The sequence below is a fragment of the Malus sylvestris genome, chromosome 12 (assembly GCF_916048215.2).
Source record: "Malus sylvestris chromosome 12, drMalSylv7.2, whole genome shotgun sequence".
In the NCBI taxonomy this organism is placed as follows: domain Eukaryota; kingdom Viridiplantae; phylum Streptophyta; class Magnoliopsida; order Rosales; family Rosaceae; genus Malus; species Malus sylvestris.
The window spans coordinates 5,192,056-5,212,016 of NC_062271.1; the positions used below are offsets into that span (position 1 = coordinate 5,192,056).

At 38.2% G+C, this 19,961-nt stretch overlaps 1 protein-coding gene across 1 annotated transcript in view; it reads right to left on the reverse strand.

Annotated features, from left to right (window-relative positions):
- Window positions 1-13,778: 13,778 nt before the first annotated feature.
- Window positions 13,779-19,961, reverse strand: part of LOC126594359 (ubiquitin C-terminal hydrolase 13-like) — a 55,477-nt gene continuing 49,294 nt past the window's right edge. The window contains exons 24-32 of the mRNA XM_050260650.1: window positions 16,619-16,726; window positions 16,469-16,540; window positions 16,030-16,095; window positions 15,747-15,812; window positions 15,376-15,468; window positions 15,168-15,284; window positions 15,008-15,082; window positions 14,782-14,868; window positions 13,779-14,637 (exon numbers count right to left, since the gene is read on the reverse strand). Of these exons, the coding sequence (XP_050116607.1) occupies window positions 13,882-14,637; window positions 14,782-14,868; window positions 15,008-15,082; window positions 15,168-15,284; window positions 15,376-15,468; window positions 15,747-15,812; window positions 16,030-16,095; window positions 16,469-16,540; window positions 16,619-16,726 (1,440 nt within the window). The 3' untranslated portion in view covers window positions 13,779-13,881. The remainder of the gene's footprint in view (window positions 14,638-14,781; window positions 14,869-15,007; window positions 15,083-15,167; window positions 15,285-15,375; window positions 15,469-15,746; window positions 15,813-16,029; window positions 16,096-16,468; window positions 16,541-16,618; window positions 16,727-19,961) is intronic.

A 19,961-nucleotide genomic window follows, 5' to 3' on the forward strand; every position in this document is an offset into this window, starting at 1 on the left:
ACTCTCCACCATTTTGCATAATCAATTGACCATCTTCGACAATTTTTGCAGAATCAATTCAACCCGTCTTCGACCATTTTTGCAAAATCAGTTCAACCCGTCTTCGACCATTTTTGCAGAATTAGTTTGTATATTTTGAACAAAATTACATGCATGTCATTAGTCCAACCCATCGACCATTTTTATCAGTATCAAATATATGTATAATCAGTTTGTATACTTTTTAGTAGATTCAGTTTGTATAGTTTTAGTATAATCAAAACTTTCAAAAAAAAAATTACATGCATACCATCAATCAAACCTCTCATCAACCATTTTTTGCAGCATCAGTTTCAAAAAAAAAAAATATATATATATATATTTTAATAATTTTAGTAGAACCAATTTAACATTTGGTCATTCACTTAATATATATATATATATATATATATATTTTAATAATTTTAGTTGAACCAATTTAACATTTGGTCGTTCACTTAACCTCACTTAAGAGTTTAACTCGTAATCAAACTTTTTTTTAATTGGAAATCTAACTTTTATTTTATTGGAAATCCAATCATGTTTTATATAAAATAAATCAAAAATCAAAAATCAAAAGCATATGTGGCTTTTCGTCTTCTTCCCCAATATTCTTTTCACCTTGCCTGACACACCCCGTCCCGAAGGAGGGCATGCTGGCCGTCACGTGAGAGTGACGTAACCATTTGCACAGTACGGAAGCTTTAATTATACAACTTCAAAGTTAATACACCCGAAGGTGCGTCCTAATTTTGTCCATTCTGTCAGAACACCGCTGAATTCCTCGTAGCCACCACACCTTTGTGCTTCCTGAACCTGGAGGGGCGCAAAACCAAAATTGAGTGGGTCAGTAAAACAATTCTTTTCCAAATCCAAACATTTCTCAAAACGTTGTAACCCCTCTCCGTAAAACCTGTATACTTTCCCAGAAATGTAAAATATAAATATACATATATATTCTCAATACTTCAATTCATTAACTCAACATTTTTCAGTACAAATATGCCATGCCATATCGGAATTCAACAGTTAAGTATGAATGCATCAACAGTAATTATATCAGGTGCAAGAAGTAATCAACCAGAGGCCCTCTAATAGCCCTGTACGGTTGAACCTAGAGCTCAAAATCTATCACTCTCACTCTACCGGAGTCACCTCTGTGACCTGTACGGCCTTCTGCACATAAGTTACGCTCTAGTGCTTCTCTCATCAATCATCTGTGCACATAATCTAAGGTCACCCACCAGTCGAAATCTCACTAACACTCTTCGACTGGCCCATCGCACCCACTCCGCGTGGACTGTGCGACCAGCATCTACTTGGATCCAAGGCGAGCGTGCGATGCGGTGAATACTATAAGCACTAAACTATGGTGCAGGATTTGAGCTCAATATACATCAACATCATCATAACAGTAATTAAATACTCACCTGATACTCACCTGTGCGTCCGCCGCACCATTCATTCATATGCATCATATCTCAATTCATGCTTTTCATATCATTTCATGCATGGCAATTCGATTCACATTTCTATATACTTTTCATATACTTTTATGCATAGCATCTCAATTCACATTTTTCGTATAATTCTATATACTTTTCGCATACTTCTATGCATGGCATTTCAACTAATATATCTCATATACTTTTATACATTTTCATTTAAAGCATAATTTCATGCATTTTCAATTTCTGGGAAAACGGCAAGTATATATGTATATGGAAAACAAAACTGCCCACTCACCTGGAGTTCGTCCAACAACTCCCTAGCACCACACATTAAGGTGTCATGACGATCGCCGCCTAGAACAGTAATCAAATCCAGCCTCAGAATTCATATCGATAGAATATATAACTTATATAAAATACGTCACTACGTAGATCGATCCGGAAGAGCTGCCACTCAGATTTTAAATCCATAACTTCCAGAGGTCCACAATATATCTCTAGGACAACATCCTAAAATTTCATCACCATCCAACGGTCGGATCTCCGTCAATTAACAAAACTAAGTGACGGTTTACATTCTATTTTATGAACTTACAACTCCAATTCCGGAAGATCCGTAAATCGGATTCCCAATCCGTAAGTTCCTATAATCCTCAAATATTACGTATTGCAACGTATCAAAGTTTGGTGATGATCCAACGGTCGGATCGTCAATTCATATTTTCACCTAAATGCAAAAACTATAAAACGTTATTTGAACACCTAACCAACAATCCTTAATAACTTTCTCATACGGTGCTCAATTTGGGTATATGAATATACCACAGTGATCTACTCGACGTCACGGACGTCGAAATATTTTTAGATTATTTTTTTTGATGTGCCACGCGCCTCCACGCGCCAGAGCAAGCACGGGCACACGCGCGCCCACGCGCACCTTCTTCCTCGCGAGCTCGCCGGACTGGTTTTTCTCCGGTGGCCGGAAAACTGGGCATTTTTCAAATGCCTTGTTCTCCTTCGTTTCTCAACCATTTTCTTCGTATAATATATCAAATTGAAGCCCCAAACATGTAGAATCACAATATACTACTTTAAAGCTCTAAAAACCAGGAAATCTCACCGGAAAAATTCCAAGAAAACCGGCCAAAGATGAACCACGTGATCCCGGCGTCCAAATCCTTCAAACGAAGTACTCCGAGCTTCGTGGGAACCTCCTAGAGCTCCCTGTGAGCTTAGATTTCCCTAAAACACAACATATTCAAAGATCATGAACAGTGCTCTTCACGGGAACTTTAAAAACTACGTTTTCCGAAGTAGAACTTACCTGAAATGGGTACCATTGTGTTCGTGTGGTCTTCAGGAGCACGATGGTGGTTTCAAATTGAACGATGGTAGAAGTTTTATATGGTTTTGGAGCTTGCCCGTGTGAGTTCGAAGGAGAGAGAGACAGAACTGAGAGAAATCGTGAGGGAGGAGAGAGAGAGGGACAATGTTACGGGTTATGGGGAGGGTTTTGAGGTGTGGGGATCCCACATGTCCAACCCAATCCCAATTTCATAAATTCCAACATAAAAATCCAAACTTAAGCCTAGTTTAAGTTCCTAAAACCAAATAACTTAGGAACTTTAAGTAAAACCAATTGTTAAATTTTCGCCCCTTAGTCCCGTTTAAGGGCATTTTCGTCTTTTCACGTCCTCGGAATTAAAATTCCTGGACGGGCTGTGACATTGCCGGTCAATATCATGTATTGAATGATGGTGTACAATATCGTCATCTGTTCACCATGTGCCTCCATCATCACTGCCATGTCCAAGGCTACCTGATGTAACTACAATAATCGAATTGAAATAAACCTCTCATATTTCCAGGCCTTGCAGACCAACGGGTGGACATTTCACAGATCCGGTGGTGACGGTGTCAGCAGTATAATTGGAGATCTCAAAGGATACGGCGACGTACGATTAGGCGGCGAGGTTGCACCCGTTTTTATGTGTTGCCTCTCTGGTTTTAATTCTGGGTAATGGGCATAAGAGAGAAAATTACAATTGTACCATGGAGAGGAAATATAAATAGAGAGAACTATGACAGCTAACAAAAAAATAGAGAGATCGTTCAAACCCAAAGGTTAAAATTGTAAATGTGAAAAACAACTTAAAAATGTTAGACGTCACTTGTGAGGTAGAATAGTTTTTGTCCAACCTTGAAATGTTTAGAAAGGGAAAAATTAGGATCTAGTCCCTAATTTTTAATGTTCATTGATTGAAACTTTATCAGTTTTTGGATTTTGATCAAAGTCCCTAGCATTAATGTATTAATGATTACATGTTAGTTACATAATTTTTAAAAATAAAAATTAGTAATTGATTTTGGATTTTGAAACTTACTAATCTTAAATGTACCCATTCATATAATTTTTCAATTTTTTCTAATCTTAAATGTACCCAACCCCCTCCCCTTAGTATAGATAATATATTTTGTTCAAAAAAAAAAGTACTCATTCTTAAATATACCAATTTGTTATATGTGAAATGTACCTTGTTTTAAATAAAATGCACCCATTTTTTTTATATAAAATTCATTTAATCTTTTTCTTAATCCCTTATATAAACTTATATCGGTGCATTATATTTCGTTGATTTGAGAATGTATCCATATCAAGTTTAATAGAAGAAATTTAATAATGTTATTACGCATAATATCTTCTTTATTTATTTTTTTGAAAATGTACCCATGTTTTGGTACAATAATTTTTTGGTTAGTTTTGATAAACGTACCCATGTATATATATACACACACACAAAATATATATTGGAGAGTATAATTTATATTTAATGTTTTTGATCCCATAAATTATGGGTTTTATTTAAAATCTCATCAATATAAATAACTACAAATTTCATTTTTAATTTAAAAATATAATAACCTATATAGAAATACATTATTACATTAATGTCAGGGACTTCGATCAAAAATTGAAAATCACAAAGGTTTTAGTCAAAGAACATTGGTAGTTAAGGATCACATCTAAAGTTTCCCGTTCAAAAAGTGTTGTTTCAATATAAAATTAAGTACTAAAAGTATACTTTATGTGTAATTTTTCCTATTTAGTATAGTAAGTGCAAATTTGAGAAAAAGGGCATTGTTGAAATTCTAAAGAGAATTTGACGATGGTTCTTCTCTTAATTATAGTATAAATGGAAATGTTATCTACTTCAATTTTTCATCCATAATTTTATTAAATTTGATCACACGACATGCACAGTCTAACTTTAAACTTAGAGCTTGTTTAGATGTGCTTTTGAAATAACTAAAATCGCTTTTGGTGAAAATATTTTTAGAAATAATCCTTAGTAAAAATATCATTAAATCCTGGAAAAGTACTTAAAGTGTTTCCTGGATGAAGCATATAACTGGTACTTCTTATAGAAATCACTTAAAGTGCTTTTGAAACCTAAAAACATTTTTTCTAAAAACTCTTTTAGTCATTTTAAAAGTACATCCAAATAAGCACTTTGTCTAATAAGACATCTCCTTCAAAAGTTGGAATAAATCACAAGTTTTTTTCTTTTTGAAAAATGATAGTGTTTGATTAGTTAGTTGAATGTTAAGAGAAGGGAATTGGTGTAAGAAAAAAACCCTTCATGTGATATCACATCCCAACTTTTGTATCGGGACGTGAAATCTACACCAAATCATAGTTAAACTTATTACAAAAATGTGGCATGCAAAAGGATATATATTTTTGCCAATCACTCGATAATCAAATATTTTAAATGAAAAAGAAGAATTGTTCATCTTGTTGTAAATAACATGTTTATTTAGGAATGTGATAGTGTAAACTTAAAGTAGAATCACAATAGAATTTGGATATCAAATTCTCATAGACTTTGTATTACCTGTATGACAAAAAAGTTCATCATGATTAGTATAAATAGAAGGTATTGCTAGAGAGATAACTTTTTGAACCAAATTTTGTAAACCATATGACTTAGCTGTTGATTATTGAATTATTATTTAAGTGTTAATTAACGTAAACGTGCTTATTTTCTATTGGTGACACATCACATAATTTGTAAATTTGGTCTAAAGAATTAGTCTACGTACATACACAAAGGCACTAGGCATGAGGAATTACACATAGAATTCCTCACGCCCTTCTCTCTTTCTGTTTAGTTTTGCTGCACTCTCTCTACTCTCCCTGAATCATTAGTTTTACAACACATTATCAGCACGAATAACTATGATGATGAGCTAAGAACGTATAGTCCTAGGGTTTGGACAGATGTGGCTGAATACCCGTTGTTCCGACTGTCCTTGTAAAACTAATAGACGGAAAAAGTTGACAAAAAAAGTTGACTATAAGTTTCTCGGTAAAAAAGAAAAAGAAAAGAGAGAGACTTATTTCTAGCAATGGCTTCACCAAATCTAAAGGATAGAAGAATTGAGAGATCATTTCCAATTCTATGACACTGATCAATGTTCCAATGGGGAGGCTAATGGGAATAAAATTATATCCAGTTATTAGCTAATTTGTAATTTATCTGCTTATTTTTAATTTCCTTGACGACATTGGATAAAATTAAAACGATATACTTATTTTAAAAACAATTATGATTAATTAGTACATCAGTTTAGATAGTTGTTGGAGGTTTTTATTTGGGTAAAAGACTGTTTACTACCCTCATGTTTTGTGGTTTTCAACATTTAGTACATCAAGTTTTTTTCGTTCCAGATTCATACCTAAAGTGTAAATTTTGGGACAGTCTCATACATCCGTTAGTCAAACTGTTAAATCTGCCATTAATTGTGACGTGGCGCCATGATTGGGCGCCACGTGTCATCCATATTTTTTTTTTTCGTTTTTTCTTCTTTCTTCTTCTTCCTTCTTCTGCAACTTTTTTTTTCTTCCTCCTTCTCCTTCTTCCTTCCTCCTTCTTCATTCCCCTTCTTCTCCTTCTTCCTTCTTCTTCCTCCGAATTTGGGGAAGTTTTTTTTTTTCTTTTTTCTTTTTTCGTTTTTCTTCTTCTTCCTCCTTCTTCTTCTTTCTTCTTCTTCTTCTTCCTCCGACTGCAACTTTTTATTTTTTTTAATTTTTTTGAGGAAGATGAAGGAGAAGGAAGAAGGAAGAAGGAAGAAGGAGAAGAAGGGGAAGGAAGAAGGAGGAAGAAAAAAAAAGTTGCAGTCGGAAGAAGAAGAAGAAGAAGGAAGAAGAAGAAAGAAGGGAAAAAAAAACCTTCATCTTCCCCGGATTCGAAGGAAGAAGAAGGAAGAAGGAGAAGAAGGGGAAGGAAGAATGAGGAAGAAAGAAGGAGAAGAAGGAAGAAGAAGAAAAAAGTTGCAGTCGGAGAAGGAATAAGAAGAGGAAGAAAGAGGAAGAACGAGGAAGAAGAAGAAAAAAGAAAAAAGAGAAAAAAAAAAACTTCCCTAGATTCGGAGGAAGAAGAAGAAGAAGAAGGAGAAGAAGGGGAAGGAAGGAGGAAGGAAGAAGGAGAAGGAGGGAAAAAAAAAAGTTACAGAAGAAGGAAGAAGAAGAAGGAAGAAGAAGAAAGAAGAAAAGATAAAAAAGAAAAAAAAGAAAAAAAAACGTGGATGACACATAGCGCCCAGTCATGGCACCACGTCACAATTAATGGCAGATTTAACAGTTTGACTAACGGATGTATGAGACTGTCCCAAAATTTACACTTTAGGTATGAATCTGAGACGAAAAAAATTTGATATACTAAATGTTGAAAACCACAAAACATGAGGGTAGTAAACAGTCTTTTACCTTTTTTATTTTTATTTTTTTATCTACATTAAAGGAGTGTAGAAGTGGGCCCATTTTGTGCTTACAATGACTAACTTAACTTTATTCCGTCTGTTGTTTGGTACATTGTTTATACATAGGACTGGACGGGATGAGATATATTCAAACAAAGAAAATGAAAGGATTGTACAGTGTTTATGCATGGGTAAGTACAAGTAGCTAGCTGATACCAACATATAAAAGAGAAAGGTAGATAGTTAAAAATGTAAATGGAATTGCTCTACATTACTATGCTCCGGTAAATTGTTGTGTTCTGGAGAATTAAAAAAAGTTGTACAATTGCTGAGTGCGAGTATGAACTCAATGGCTGCAGTTCTCAACTTGATGGAGCTTACATCGACTGTTCGGTGTAGAAAGAAGAGAAGACTAGCGGCATTGCAGTTCTGCCCGGACGCAGTCATCAAGTAAACATTGTTATGCTGTATAAACAAGTAGCTCACGCCATTAACATGAACAACTGGATCATGAGACTCCGGATCAACCTGAACCGCATCTCAACAAGCATGGAAAGAAAAACAAAATGCCACTATCAATTTCTACTCTCACAAAACAGATCAAATCCAAATTTGTAGGGGAATAATTCATCAACAAACGACAATTCAATTTTGTTTTCCTTCGTTTTCTTGGCAACCAATCAGTTCCCCAAACAATTACAAGATAAAAAACGCAGAAATTCTGGAAATGGAGGTGTTAGGGTTCCAGATTCTTTTAATTTCTTTCTCTTCAAATCAAACATAGAAAAATCCCAAATTGTTTTTTTTTTTTCAATTTACTGAGGCTTCGTCGGATCTGCAAATTCATTTCAATCAATTTCTGCAGCTTCGTCATCGTCCTCCCTGCAGCGTCGTCATCATCCTCCGTTCAGCGTCGTCGTCATCGTCGGCAGCCGGGCTATGGTGACGGTGTCGGAGAAGGTGCAACCATAGTTGGGTTCGGATGGGTTTGCTGGGATTGGGTTAGCAGTTGGGTTGCTGGGTTTGTAGTGGAGGAAGATGAGGCTACATGAGAGACGAGGGTAGAAGAGAGGAGGTTACGGGAGAGAAAGGGAGGTAGACAATGTAATTAATGAAAAAGAAGAGGGGTATTGTTGTCCAAAAAAATATAATTTTGTGTTCCACGGGGTGGAACGAGTCGTTCCAGGGGAAGGTGGAACGAAAAAGTGACCAAAATCCGTTCCATGGGACAGCGCACTACACGATTTTTGGATGCACCAAACGTGGGACGGAACGCCTCATCCCACTGCGTTCCGTCCCGTCCCACGTACCAAACGATACCACATGGACACAATTTTGAATTCACCTTGAGCATTTTTCATTTCCATATATCTATTTGGATTACGAAATGACATAATTTTCTATAATACATGATGAAAAGGTTATATCTGATTGGTCTCGTTTGATTGTTATTGGAGTTGGTGAAACAAGTGCCATTAACCAACAAAAATAGTAACCCTATTGAGTAAGCGACTGGTTGAGGTACAAAATCCTATCATGACGGCCATGACATCCAACTGATAGTCATAACGACTTGATTGCAAGAGCGGAGCTCGACCACAAAAGTTGGTTTTTCTGTGAAATCCCATCCCCAAATTATTGTGAATTTTACTTTCCCCCTAAAGGTTTACTCATTTTTACAATTTAGTCCACTTATCTTTAACAAATCCGGACCATCCCTTTTAGATTCTCCTTCTCTCTCCGTTTGCCACGTGGCACCACCCTAACTCATCCACTATCTCTCTCTTTCTCTTTCCCGAGCTCTCTCTCTCACTCTCTCACTCTCGGATCTCACTCTCCCTCTCACTCCCTTTCCCGATCGACACCCACACACCCAACCAAACACCCTGACAACGGCGCGACACCACCACCACCCTCATAGACGTCCATTTCCTCTCCACCGTCTTCTTGAAGCTCCGGGGTACCCAGGGAACACCAAACCCAGGTACGGTGAACCGTGGCTGTGTAAGCCCAAATTCGGCCATCTCTGGCCGTTTCACGGCAAACCTCAGGTACCAACTTCTCCCTCTCACCTCTACCTTCAATTTCGTAGGTAGATTGTAAGTTATGGTGACCAAACGACGACGACCAGAGCTCAAGAAGCTCCGGCCTTCTTCTTCGACGAGAAACGGTTTGAATGACAGTGAACCCAAGCCCTTTGGGCCGTTTACGAGTTGGACCTTAGGCCCGTTAGCCGTTAAGCCCAAACCCAAAATCCTTTTACCTATTTATTTTCCTTTTATTTTTATTTAAACCCAAAACCCTTTTGTTGGGCCAAGCCTTCAGCCCAAGAACAAAGAGCTTCGACCCGTAAGCTCTTAAGCCCAAAACCCAAAACCCTTTGCTTTGGGCCGGGCTTTCAAGCCGAGGCCCCTTGAACCAAAACCTATCATATTAGGCCTTTGGGCCTTGGAACCCAAGCCCACTCATTTAGGCCTAACCCAGTCCAACCCTAAGCCCAAATTGGTTGACCAGGTTTGACCCGACCCTGTTGACTCGTTGACTTTGACTTTGACCGGTCAAAGGTCAACGTTGACTTTTCGACGTTTTTCGGGTTTTCGTCTGGGACCCTTTTCGACGTCCTAGACCCGATTTTGAAGTCCGTTTTCCCAAATTTAATTTTTTAAATATAGTTTTATTAATTGGACCCTTTATGTGCTTAAGGGCAATCTTTGTGACGTTTCCGTCTTCACTAGTTGCGTGGCTCTTCAGCAACTAAGTATCTGTGAGTGGACACTTTCTAAAATGCATGTTTTAATAGTAGAAATGCATACATAAAAAGCATGATTTTATGAGCACGTTTTAGATAACATTTTATGAGTAAATGGGATTTACCTTATATGATTATCATGACTACTTAGAATATTTTGGAAAACCATATTTTCTATCGAACCCATGTTCTTTGTAGGATATATAATGAATGACGATATACTATTTAGAACATGTTTTTACACACTTCTTTATAATATAGATGATGGATGATTTTATACCATGAAACTGTTTTTGAGATATATGTACCTATGTTTGGAAAGATTATATTCAATGGTTTTGTGCGTAGCTAGTGGACACATATTGGCTTCGGGTGGGTGTTGTAGGAGCCTTTGACACGCCCCGATCCCGATATTCCTCGAATACCAAGATAGGCACGTGCTGGCCAACACCCAAGGGTGATAAAAGCCATTTATTGAGTGCAATTGCTGAAAACAAGGGATAGATAAGACTTATAAATATAAAAGAATAAGAAATATGCATTTAAGGAACGTGTTCAAAGCACACAACTAATCTAGAACACTAAAAGAATTAATATAAAATTGAATGAACAAAGGAATGAGTTTTACACCGAGAGGACTCAAAGATGCCGATGCGGAAGTGTCTTGACGCCGGGATTGTATGCCTCGATTCTAAGTCCTGAAGGGGGCACAAATCATAACTTGTATATATCATGGTAAAATAGGTTTTCCGAAACCTAGCATGTCGTGCAATGTCTCAAATCATAACTTGTATATATAATATTCACTAGTGAATTGTCTGATAACCCCTAGACCCCATGCCGGCTCCTCGTCTTTGAGTAGACATTCAGAGGAAAATACACTTCAGGCCTCATGCCGGCCCCCCGTCCCTATGCTAAATAGCCAGAGGAAACACACTCCAAGCCTTATGCCAACACCAAACCGTCACCTGGGACTAACCGAAATCTATTCCTACGTCCCGTGGCGGAAAGGACCACTAGGTAAGTACAAATCCATTGAACATAAAAATATTGAAAAGCAACTTCATAGTATAAATTCATCCATCATCTATACTATAAAGAGGTGTTCGAAACATGTTATAAATATCATATCGTCATCCATCAGATATTCTATAAGAACACGGGTTATAGGAAAAATAGTAGTAATTCAATATAGTCTCAGTAAGCATGTTATCTCGCAAAACGTTTCATAAAACATAATCATTAAATCATGTTTTTCATGTATGCATTTATACTATCAAAACATGCATTTTTAGAAGGGGCCCACTCACATATACTTAGCCGCTGAAGAGCCAAGCAAACTAGCGAACATGGAAACGTCATCAATAATTGCCCCTAAGCACATAAATGGTACATTTAGTTAAATTTTACTTAAACGATTGAATTTGGAAAAACGGATTTCAAAAACGGGTCCAAGACGTCGAAATTAGCCTAGGAGAGGTCCCGTACGAAAACTTGAAAAGTCAACGATCAAAGTCAACGTTGACTGTTAATCGGTCAAAGTCAAAGTCACCAGGTCATGGGTCTGGGCTTGGATCTGGGTTGGGCTTAGGTTTTAGGGTTAGGTCTAGTGGATTTGGGCTTAGTCCTAAGGCCCGCATGCCTGGCTTACTAAGGTTTAAGGTTTTAGGCAAATGGGCCGAAGGCCCTGGTTCTCATATGGCCCGAAGGCCTGCCTGAAAGGGCTTGAAGCCCTGGGTTACTCACACGAGCCTGGGTTCACAACGTTTCACAATTGGGCTGGGCTTTTAAGCCTAGCTTGATTGTATTTGGGTTTTAAGTAAATAAAACAATATATCTTAAAAAGGGTTTTGGGTTGGGTTTTCAAACAGGCTTAAGGCTCGAGTTCTAAACAACCTAAACGGCCTGGTTTGCTTAATCTCGCCGGGGAAGGAGGCCGGAGCCTCTCGAGCTCCGGTCGACAGTAACTAGTAACCTAGGGATGCGATCTAGGTATGAAAACAAAGTACAAGATGAAAGGAAGAGGTTTATACCCACGATTCACCGTGAAGAAGATTAGGGTGACCAAAAACTGGGCTTGCACACCCACGGCTCGCCTAAAAATGGGTTTAACACATCCGAACTGATTTCAAGTCCAACCTTCACCACAACAGGTATACAAACTCAGAAATTCGTACTAACATCCAACTTAAGATAGGGTAATATGATTATGAGGCCCACCTACTCGGAAATGGTGGAGTTCGCCGGAGTTTTCCATTGCACCCTTTCGGTGCTTGTCATGGCAAAGGGAAGAGAGAGAGAGAGAGTGAGAGAAACTTCAACGTGTTGATGATCTTAATGAGGGAGTCTCGAGGGTGATGGGTTCATCAGGGCTATAAAGGGTCGATGGTCTGCGTGCATGCGTGTTCGACGAGAAAAAGAGAGAACAAAGATAAAGACTAGGGGGAAAAAGAGGAAAATGAAGAGAGAGAAAGAGAGAGAGAGAGGGAGGGAAAGAGTGAGACCAAGAGAGAGATGAAAGGCTTGGACCCAGGGGATAACAAACAAAGGTAGGCCCCTTGGCACACCTATTAAGACCCAAAAACAATTTTTTAAAAGGAAAAATATCCCCAAACTTAGTGAAAATACAAAATTACCTTTTTTGTTCCGTAAATCCCGGGAAGGGTTGTTACAGCCTTCGAGTGATTGATACTATATATGCCTTCGGGTGGGTATTGTAGGAGCCTGCGGGTGATTGACACTTGTGAAGGAAGTTTCTGAAGGAAGAGTTCTATATGCCTTCGGACAACACTGATACTACTAGTTAGCACACTATATACGAGATATGTTTCATGAGAAGTTTTATGGCATGCTAAGGTTTTCGGAAAACCTGTTACTTATTATGCTATTAGTTTCCATAAAACTTTGGGGGTTAGTATGTTGATAACTGTTTTATTTTATATATATATATATATATCAACTTGGTCCACTCATGTTTGTTTTACGCCCCTTAGGACTTAGATTCGAAACGTACCCGGCGTCAAGACACTTCCGCATTGGTATCTTCAAGTCCTTTCGGTGTAGGACTCATCCTCTTATTCATTCAATTTTATATTATTCTTTTTAGTATTCTAGATTAATTAGTACATCAATTTAGACAATTGTTGGAAGTTTTTTATTTTTATTTTTTTATCTACACTAAAGGAGTGTGGGAATAGACCTTGTGAAATTAATTCCTACTTTTTTCAGATCGCATTGGGTGGGCCAATTTTTTGCTTACATGGGCACAATTTTGAATTCACCTTGAGCATTTTTCATTTCCATATATCTATTTGGATTATGAAATGACATAATTAATACATGATGAAAAGGTTATAGCTGAATCATTTGGTGTCGCGTTTGATTGCTATTGGAGTTGGCGAAACTAAGTGCCATTAACCAACAAAAATAGTAACCCTATTGAGTGCGCGACTGGTTTAGGTACAAAATCCTATCATGACGGACATGAGATCCAACTGACTCGACCACAAACGTTGGTTTTTCCTTCGTCAATTTATTAAATCTTGGACTTTTGACATCCAAGTCTAGCTTGCATACTCTGCCAATTCCTTCTACCATGAGGTTGATCGGCCGCTGCTACTCCGCAAGAAAGAGTTGGTTAGACAAAGTGTGGTTGTTAAACAAATGTCCGTTTTTAGCAGGGTGCAGATTAAGCCAAAAACACAATTTTTTTCGGAGTTACCAAACGAGGGGTAGGAGCGTAAACGAAAATACCCATCAGCACAATCACCTTGCTTCCCACTCAAACTCGAGCAATGTAACGAAACAAGCTAGCTGAATTTTGCACGACTTGTTCACTTCTTTGCGTGTTCATACAAACTTTTGAGCCACGAATGGGTTTATTCACAAAAGCAAATATTTCTAAAACTTAAAGTACTTCTTCAGCACATCTTGTAGGACGGCCCAGATTCCAACAGAGCCACAATTTTGTAATGTCAAGGTAGCCTGCCTCACGATCAAGTTTTCAGATTTTAAAGAGCTATCTGCAAACCTCTGCTTATGAGGTTCCATTTCATCCACGGCAGTTTCTAGATTCGCCATTGCCTCAGCTCGTTCCGTCTTTACTTGCGCCAGTTGGGCATTAACTCGCGCCAGTTCAGCCTCAAGTTCTGTAACCTTGGCATCATAATTGGCCACAATGTCTTTTCTCTCTTGGCATATCTGCATGGCCAGTCCCATTTTAACTTTTATATCTTCGTGTTCGACTGCAAAATTTTCAGCTTGGGCAAGCTCTTTTACTGCAGCCACATACTTCGGCATTTCACCCTCCAAAGACGAAAGAAGATCCTTGAGCATGGAAGTGATCGTTGAATGGATCATCCCTTGTTCAGTCAAGAGTTTCACGGCTGCTTTGAACTCCTCATATGCCCCATTCGTGCTGAGAGTGTCTAGGCTGCTCCTTGCATAGCGGCTCACAGTGTCTAATGCAGCCAAAGTCTCTACTGATGGTTCTCTGGCTGAAGTGGACTTCAATAGATCCTCTGCAGCAGAAAGTCTTCTCAGAGTTCGATCAACTGCTGGAGAAGCAGGGCCATCCAGGTCACCATTTTGCATTTCTCTGCTAGCTGTAACATTGCCGACATTAGACGCCATGGACTCTAAGGTTTCTTGGGCAGCCTGCATTAGAGTCCAGAGATCAGTACGAAGATTAAATTTAAAAAAAAATGAATGTGGGCTCGGTCGGATTCTTACGTCTTCTTGTGGAGTTGGCTCTGCCTGGCAAATAGAGGTCGGAAAAGAAATATTTACAACAGCACTTACTTGATTTGCTGCGTGAGCCCTCTTAGGAGCTTTATCAGAGTGCTCCAACCCAAGGTACTGCTCCCATGCACCATAAACATCTCTTCTCTGAAGAAAACAAAATTTCAAATGTTGGAAGTTAAAAAAGAAATCCACCTAGGCAATACCCATAAACATGGTTTAGATTGGCCTGCAGACATAATGTAAAAGAAAGGGGGACATGAGTTGCGATAGACCGTAGATACACCTGAAATCGGCTGGAAACAATGTCAGAATCCCGCAGGTACTCTGGACGACCAAGTGACAAGAATGCAAACTTCCACTGCACAACAAATGGGGAAATCGACAAGGAAGCAAAATAAAAGATCATTTATACTAGCGAAGGAACACTCTTTTTCCTCAAGTACCTTTGAGAACTCCTCATCCGGGACTTGCAATTTATTTTGTATCCTTATTTTAACTTCAGCTAAAGTTTCCCCTCCATGGATGACCAAGACGAAGGGTTTCCCAAAATTTTTTACTTGCTGTAAAATGTACAAATAATAAGAATATAAGACCGATTCGAAAAATGAACAGTATTTGGGTGAAACCTCTAACAGTAGTCAAATAGTTTACTTCTACCGTCTGGTTCAATACAGTGACTTTCGTGAAGTGGTAAACATGAATCAAGATATCATCGAGACCCAAGTTTTTCTCTTCTTCTGGAATCTGATACACAAGAAAGAAAGAAAAAAGGACAGCTGCATGAACAACAGAGGTACAATATGAATCCAATTCAATCCTGTACAATATAAGGGATGTTAATCCAGAACTGGAAAACAAAAAAACAACAACCAAGCCTTACACACTTAGCGGGGTCGGCTGGGAAAGGGAAAACAAACAAAATTACAAATCTTGCCCATAAAACTATATAAATTTTTTTCAACAGAATAAAACTAGAAACTCTTCAAAATAAAACTAAATAAAGAAGAGGCAAAAGGACTTGCCTCCTCTCCACGAATAGTCCAGTACTGGTCATTAATATTCTCAAATTTCTCACTGTTTGAGAAGATCTGAAATAGAACACAAGGAATTATGAGTGCTACATCAGACAAAATTACATCAGTCGTATACAGTATAAGGGATTCCGATACAATAAGATCCTTATGGAAAATATGCAAAAGCATCATGATACGAATCAGCATCACAAATGGGCCAGGCTACAATCACTTGAGACCAGAAAAAAAATAGCTAACATGCTGATACGTCAGGCATACCAGTAGTAATTACCTTGTAGATCTTGTGATCGAAAACCTCAAGCAGTCGGAGTTCTGCATTTGGATGAGACAGCTCTACCTGTTTCAGGTACACCACACTTTGAGAAATATCCGTTATAAGAAACTGTTTAAGAGGAGGCGATAACAATTTCTACCAATTTTGTCAAGTTATGATCACCACTGTAAGTTGAGTGTATCCATTATTGGCAACTATAAGAGACAGAAAGTACAAAAACCAGTAGAAGGGAGGGAAAAGACTAGTTTTCAATTAAAGGTCACATATTTTTACAAGCTCTGCAGCGCTAAAGTAATGTATCATAGCATCATTAGCATTCCTGAACAAACAATGAAAAACTGAAAACGCACAGAGGACTTCTCATACGATTGGCAGAAACTTTTAGATGGGAAGTGATGGATAATACATGGAATGCATAGATAGAGAGAAACTTCACCTTCGTTTTAAGTACATTAATCACATCCCCAACATTGCTCTGTTTGGGCAATATAATACTGTAAATCCCCACCTGTAAACAAATTACACAAGATTATGATGTGCACAATCGTCCATAAGCATAAGATGCCGACCAAATATTCACACGGACCTCATCTTTTGTAGCATGATGAAAAGCAATTTTTAGAGTTTTTAGGCCTAGCCTTTCCAATTCTGGCAGGGGAATGTCCAAGACTTCATAGTACAAAATATCAGAGCTCTATAGAAGGAAAAGCGTAATTAGCACCCCCGGGCCACGAAACAGGACGCTTATGAGAGTGAGAGTAAAACAACAGAGGAAGCTCAGTACGATGCCACTTACTTGGTTGTAATGAGTCAACATTTCTGTTAAATGCTCTACTCCCTGATATTTTATTGGTTGGGGCATAGGTTGTTGAGAATAGCAGTTATGTGCAGTGAGTCTGATTTTGGTGGGACTTTCCAAACCAATGTGGTGAGCTAATTTCTCCACCACATCATCGTAAGTGTGTAGCTTTGACCTAGAAAACAACAAAGAAAAAAAAAACAGTTATAGCATTAGCACCAAATAATAAAACAAAGATGGGCAGTCCAACTATGAGGGACAATGATTAAGTACTAACAATTCTAAACAAAAACCCTCCTCCATCGGTTTCTCCAAAGTATGGAAATGAACAAGCTGTATAGCATCAAATCATTCAATATCGTTAGGTTTAACATTTAACAAAATACAATTATAAAAATAAAATAAAAAAACACTGACAACGAAGTAAAAGGAGGTGAAAAACCACTGATGGAATAATGAAATCTAATTTAAACTAAAACAGAAAAGGTCGTACCCAGTGCACAAGGCTCCCGCTTTACGCAGGGTCTGGGAGAGGTGAATGTCGGCTAGCCTTACCCCCATTTATGGAGAGGCTGCTCCCAAGTCTCAAACCCGAGACCTACCGCTCATGGGCGAAGGCACTTGCCATCGCACCAAGTGCGACATCTAATTTAAACTAAAACAGAAAAAGAAAAAAAAATTCCGCAGCCTGTACCCGGCGATTGTGCACATAGTTCAAAAATGAAGGAACATCAGGGTATATGGCCATTTCAAGCGGAGTAGATTTCTGAAAGCATATAATGTCCCCATCTCCAATCTGGAAAAGCAAAGCAACAGATTAACTACCCACAAACCTATAAAAGCGTAAACCTTAAACACATATTTACAACATACCAAGCATGCAATATAGCAACAATTACCAGGTTCGACTGAAACGAGGACATCTTAACAATGCGATAGCACATGACAACAGGCTCAAATTTTACTTCCTGAATGTAGGACAAACACATACATTAGTTTTTGTATAAGAATGGTAAAGCGAAGCATGCAGCAAATTATAAACTTACATATACATTCTACATGTACGTATATATATTAAGTTAAAGACACAGCTGATGCTACGAAATTAATGTGAAACAACCTCATAAATTTCAAGTTCTTCATCAAGGGGAAAACCAGCAAATTGATTCAACTTTGCTAAAATATCTACTGGCTGTGAAGATTTCTTCACAAAAAGCCTGCCAACAAAACTGGAAACAGAAAAGAAACTTAAATCAGCAAACATGAGTCAAAGGAGAACTATTTGGCTGAGCAGAAAGAGCCATACCGTATTTCTTGTTTCTCAGGATCATAAAGCTTAAAAAAAAGCAGGATATCTTCGTTGGTTTTTTCAGGAGGAGGAATAGGATGTAGATTCTGGAGAGTTTATACAAGCAAGAAAATGTAAGAAATGATGTCTTTCATAAAGCAATTGGAACCACAATAAGCCTCAGAACACAGGCAATAACAAGAATATAGTAAGACTGGATTACCGGCCCAAACTCTACTTCCAAAAACAACTCTAGCATGTTATTTGATACCTTGCTACATTGTCCAACCTGTAAAACACAGGGGTCATCATTAGCTCTTCTTGGCACCGATGTACAGCTTAAACACTATCAATCATTTCAAAATCTGAGAGCAAATGTTTATCACTGCCCATCAACCTTTTCTGTACTATAACAACTTCATTTAAAATGCCTCGTCTAATACTGGAAGCATAATGAGCATCGGAATATGCATTAAGAACTTTTTAAAATCCAATTTTGCCAGAGAAATTGACAGTTATAAGTTATAACCGTACATCATTAGTTCATAAACTTGAAAACTTCAGTGTTGGACATAAGCGTACATCATTAGTTCATAAACTTGAAAAGTTCAGAGTCGGACGCAGCAAAGCAAAAATTCAGACAAAATGAGATTTATGAATTACGAAGGAACAAGGAGCAGTGCCTCCGAGTTTAAGGGGGCTTAATCAGTGAAGTACATACTAATTGTAATACATCCAAGTTCATGAATTACGAAAGGAACAAGGAGCAGTGGCATAATCAGTGAAGTACATACTGATTGCGATTCTTCCTGAGGTGTCAATGGTCGACTGGGGCGATATGTGTGGTTTTGTCTCTTGGCCCAAATCCAGAGACGCTGAAACTGCACTGGTATGCCAAACTCTTTTGCAACCTCCTCCTGTTAGCCATTTCCAAATTAGAAATTCTAATAATCAATAAAGCAGAATTCATAATTTTTTTTCCCTCAAAAGTCAGCCTGTACTAGTGTACCTTGAAAAGATTAAAGGGCATTTGTTTGTGAATACGGAATTTACGAACTTTGTCATGATCAACAAGGTCAAAATATATATCCCTTCCAATTTGTTCTGCCAGGTCCTTATCTCGAGCAACCTAAACATATCACTAAACACCAAATGACTGTACTAGCTCATCCGAACAAGCAATGGTGAAAACAGGATACTAGAAAGCTTTACCTTTATAATAGTGTAGTGGAGTGCTTCGTCCTCTTGCTGCTGGAAAGACAAACAGAATCAGAGCTCTGATCGACAAAAAACCTAACCCTAACCCAGTAACCCTAATCTACTGAATCATAACCCTAGCAAATCAACTACTGTAAACAAGTGAATTTTCAAAATTCAAGCAGGCTTGAAAATGCCGGGTAGAACAAGGAACCCTCGGCGATAAAAAACGAAGAATGAAGCAGAAATTTAATGAAAAAACGAGACAGAAAAAGTAGAGGAGGAGTCGGTACGTACATATGACGTTGCAGGAGTATTGATCGCCATTGCTGTCGAGCAGTAAGCAATCGTATCAGTGGAGCTGAGAGACGAGTGAAACGGTGAAAGAGGACAGCGAGAGAGAAGGAGAGTTAGAGGAGTCTTTGTCAAAATCAACTGAATTAGGATTTGACGTTGTAATCTCGTTATGAAGTTTATCTCTCACTCTTAGAATGAGATACTTACTTGTACACCAAGTACATATGACGTTGCAGGAGTATTGATCGCCATTGCTGTCGAGCAGTAAGCAATCGTATCAGTGGAGCTGAGAGACGAGTGAAACAGTGAAAGAGAAGGACAGCGAGAGAGAAGGAGTGTTAGAGGAGT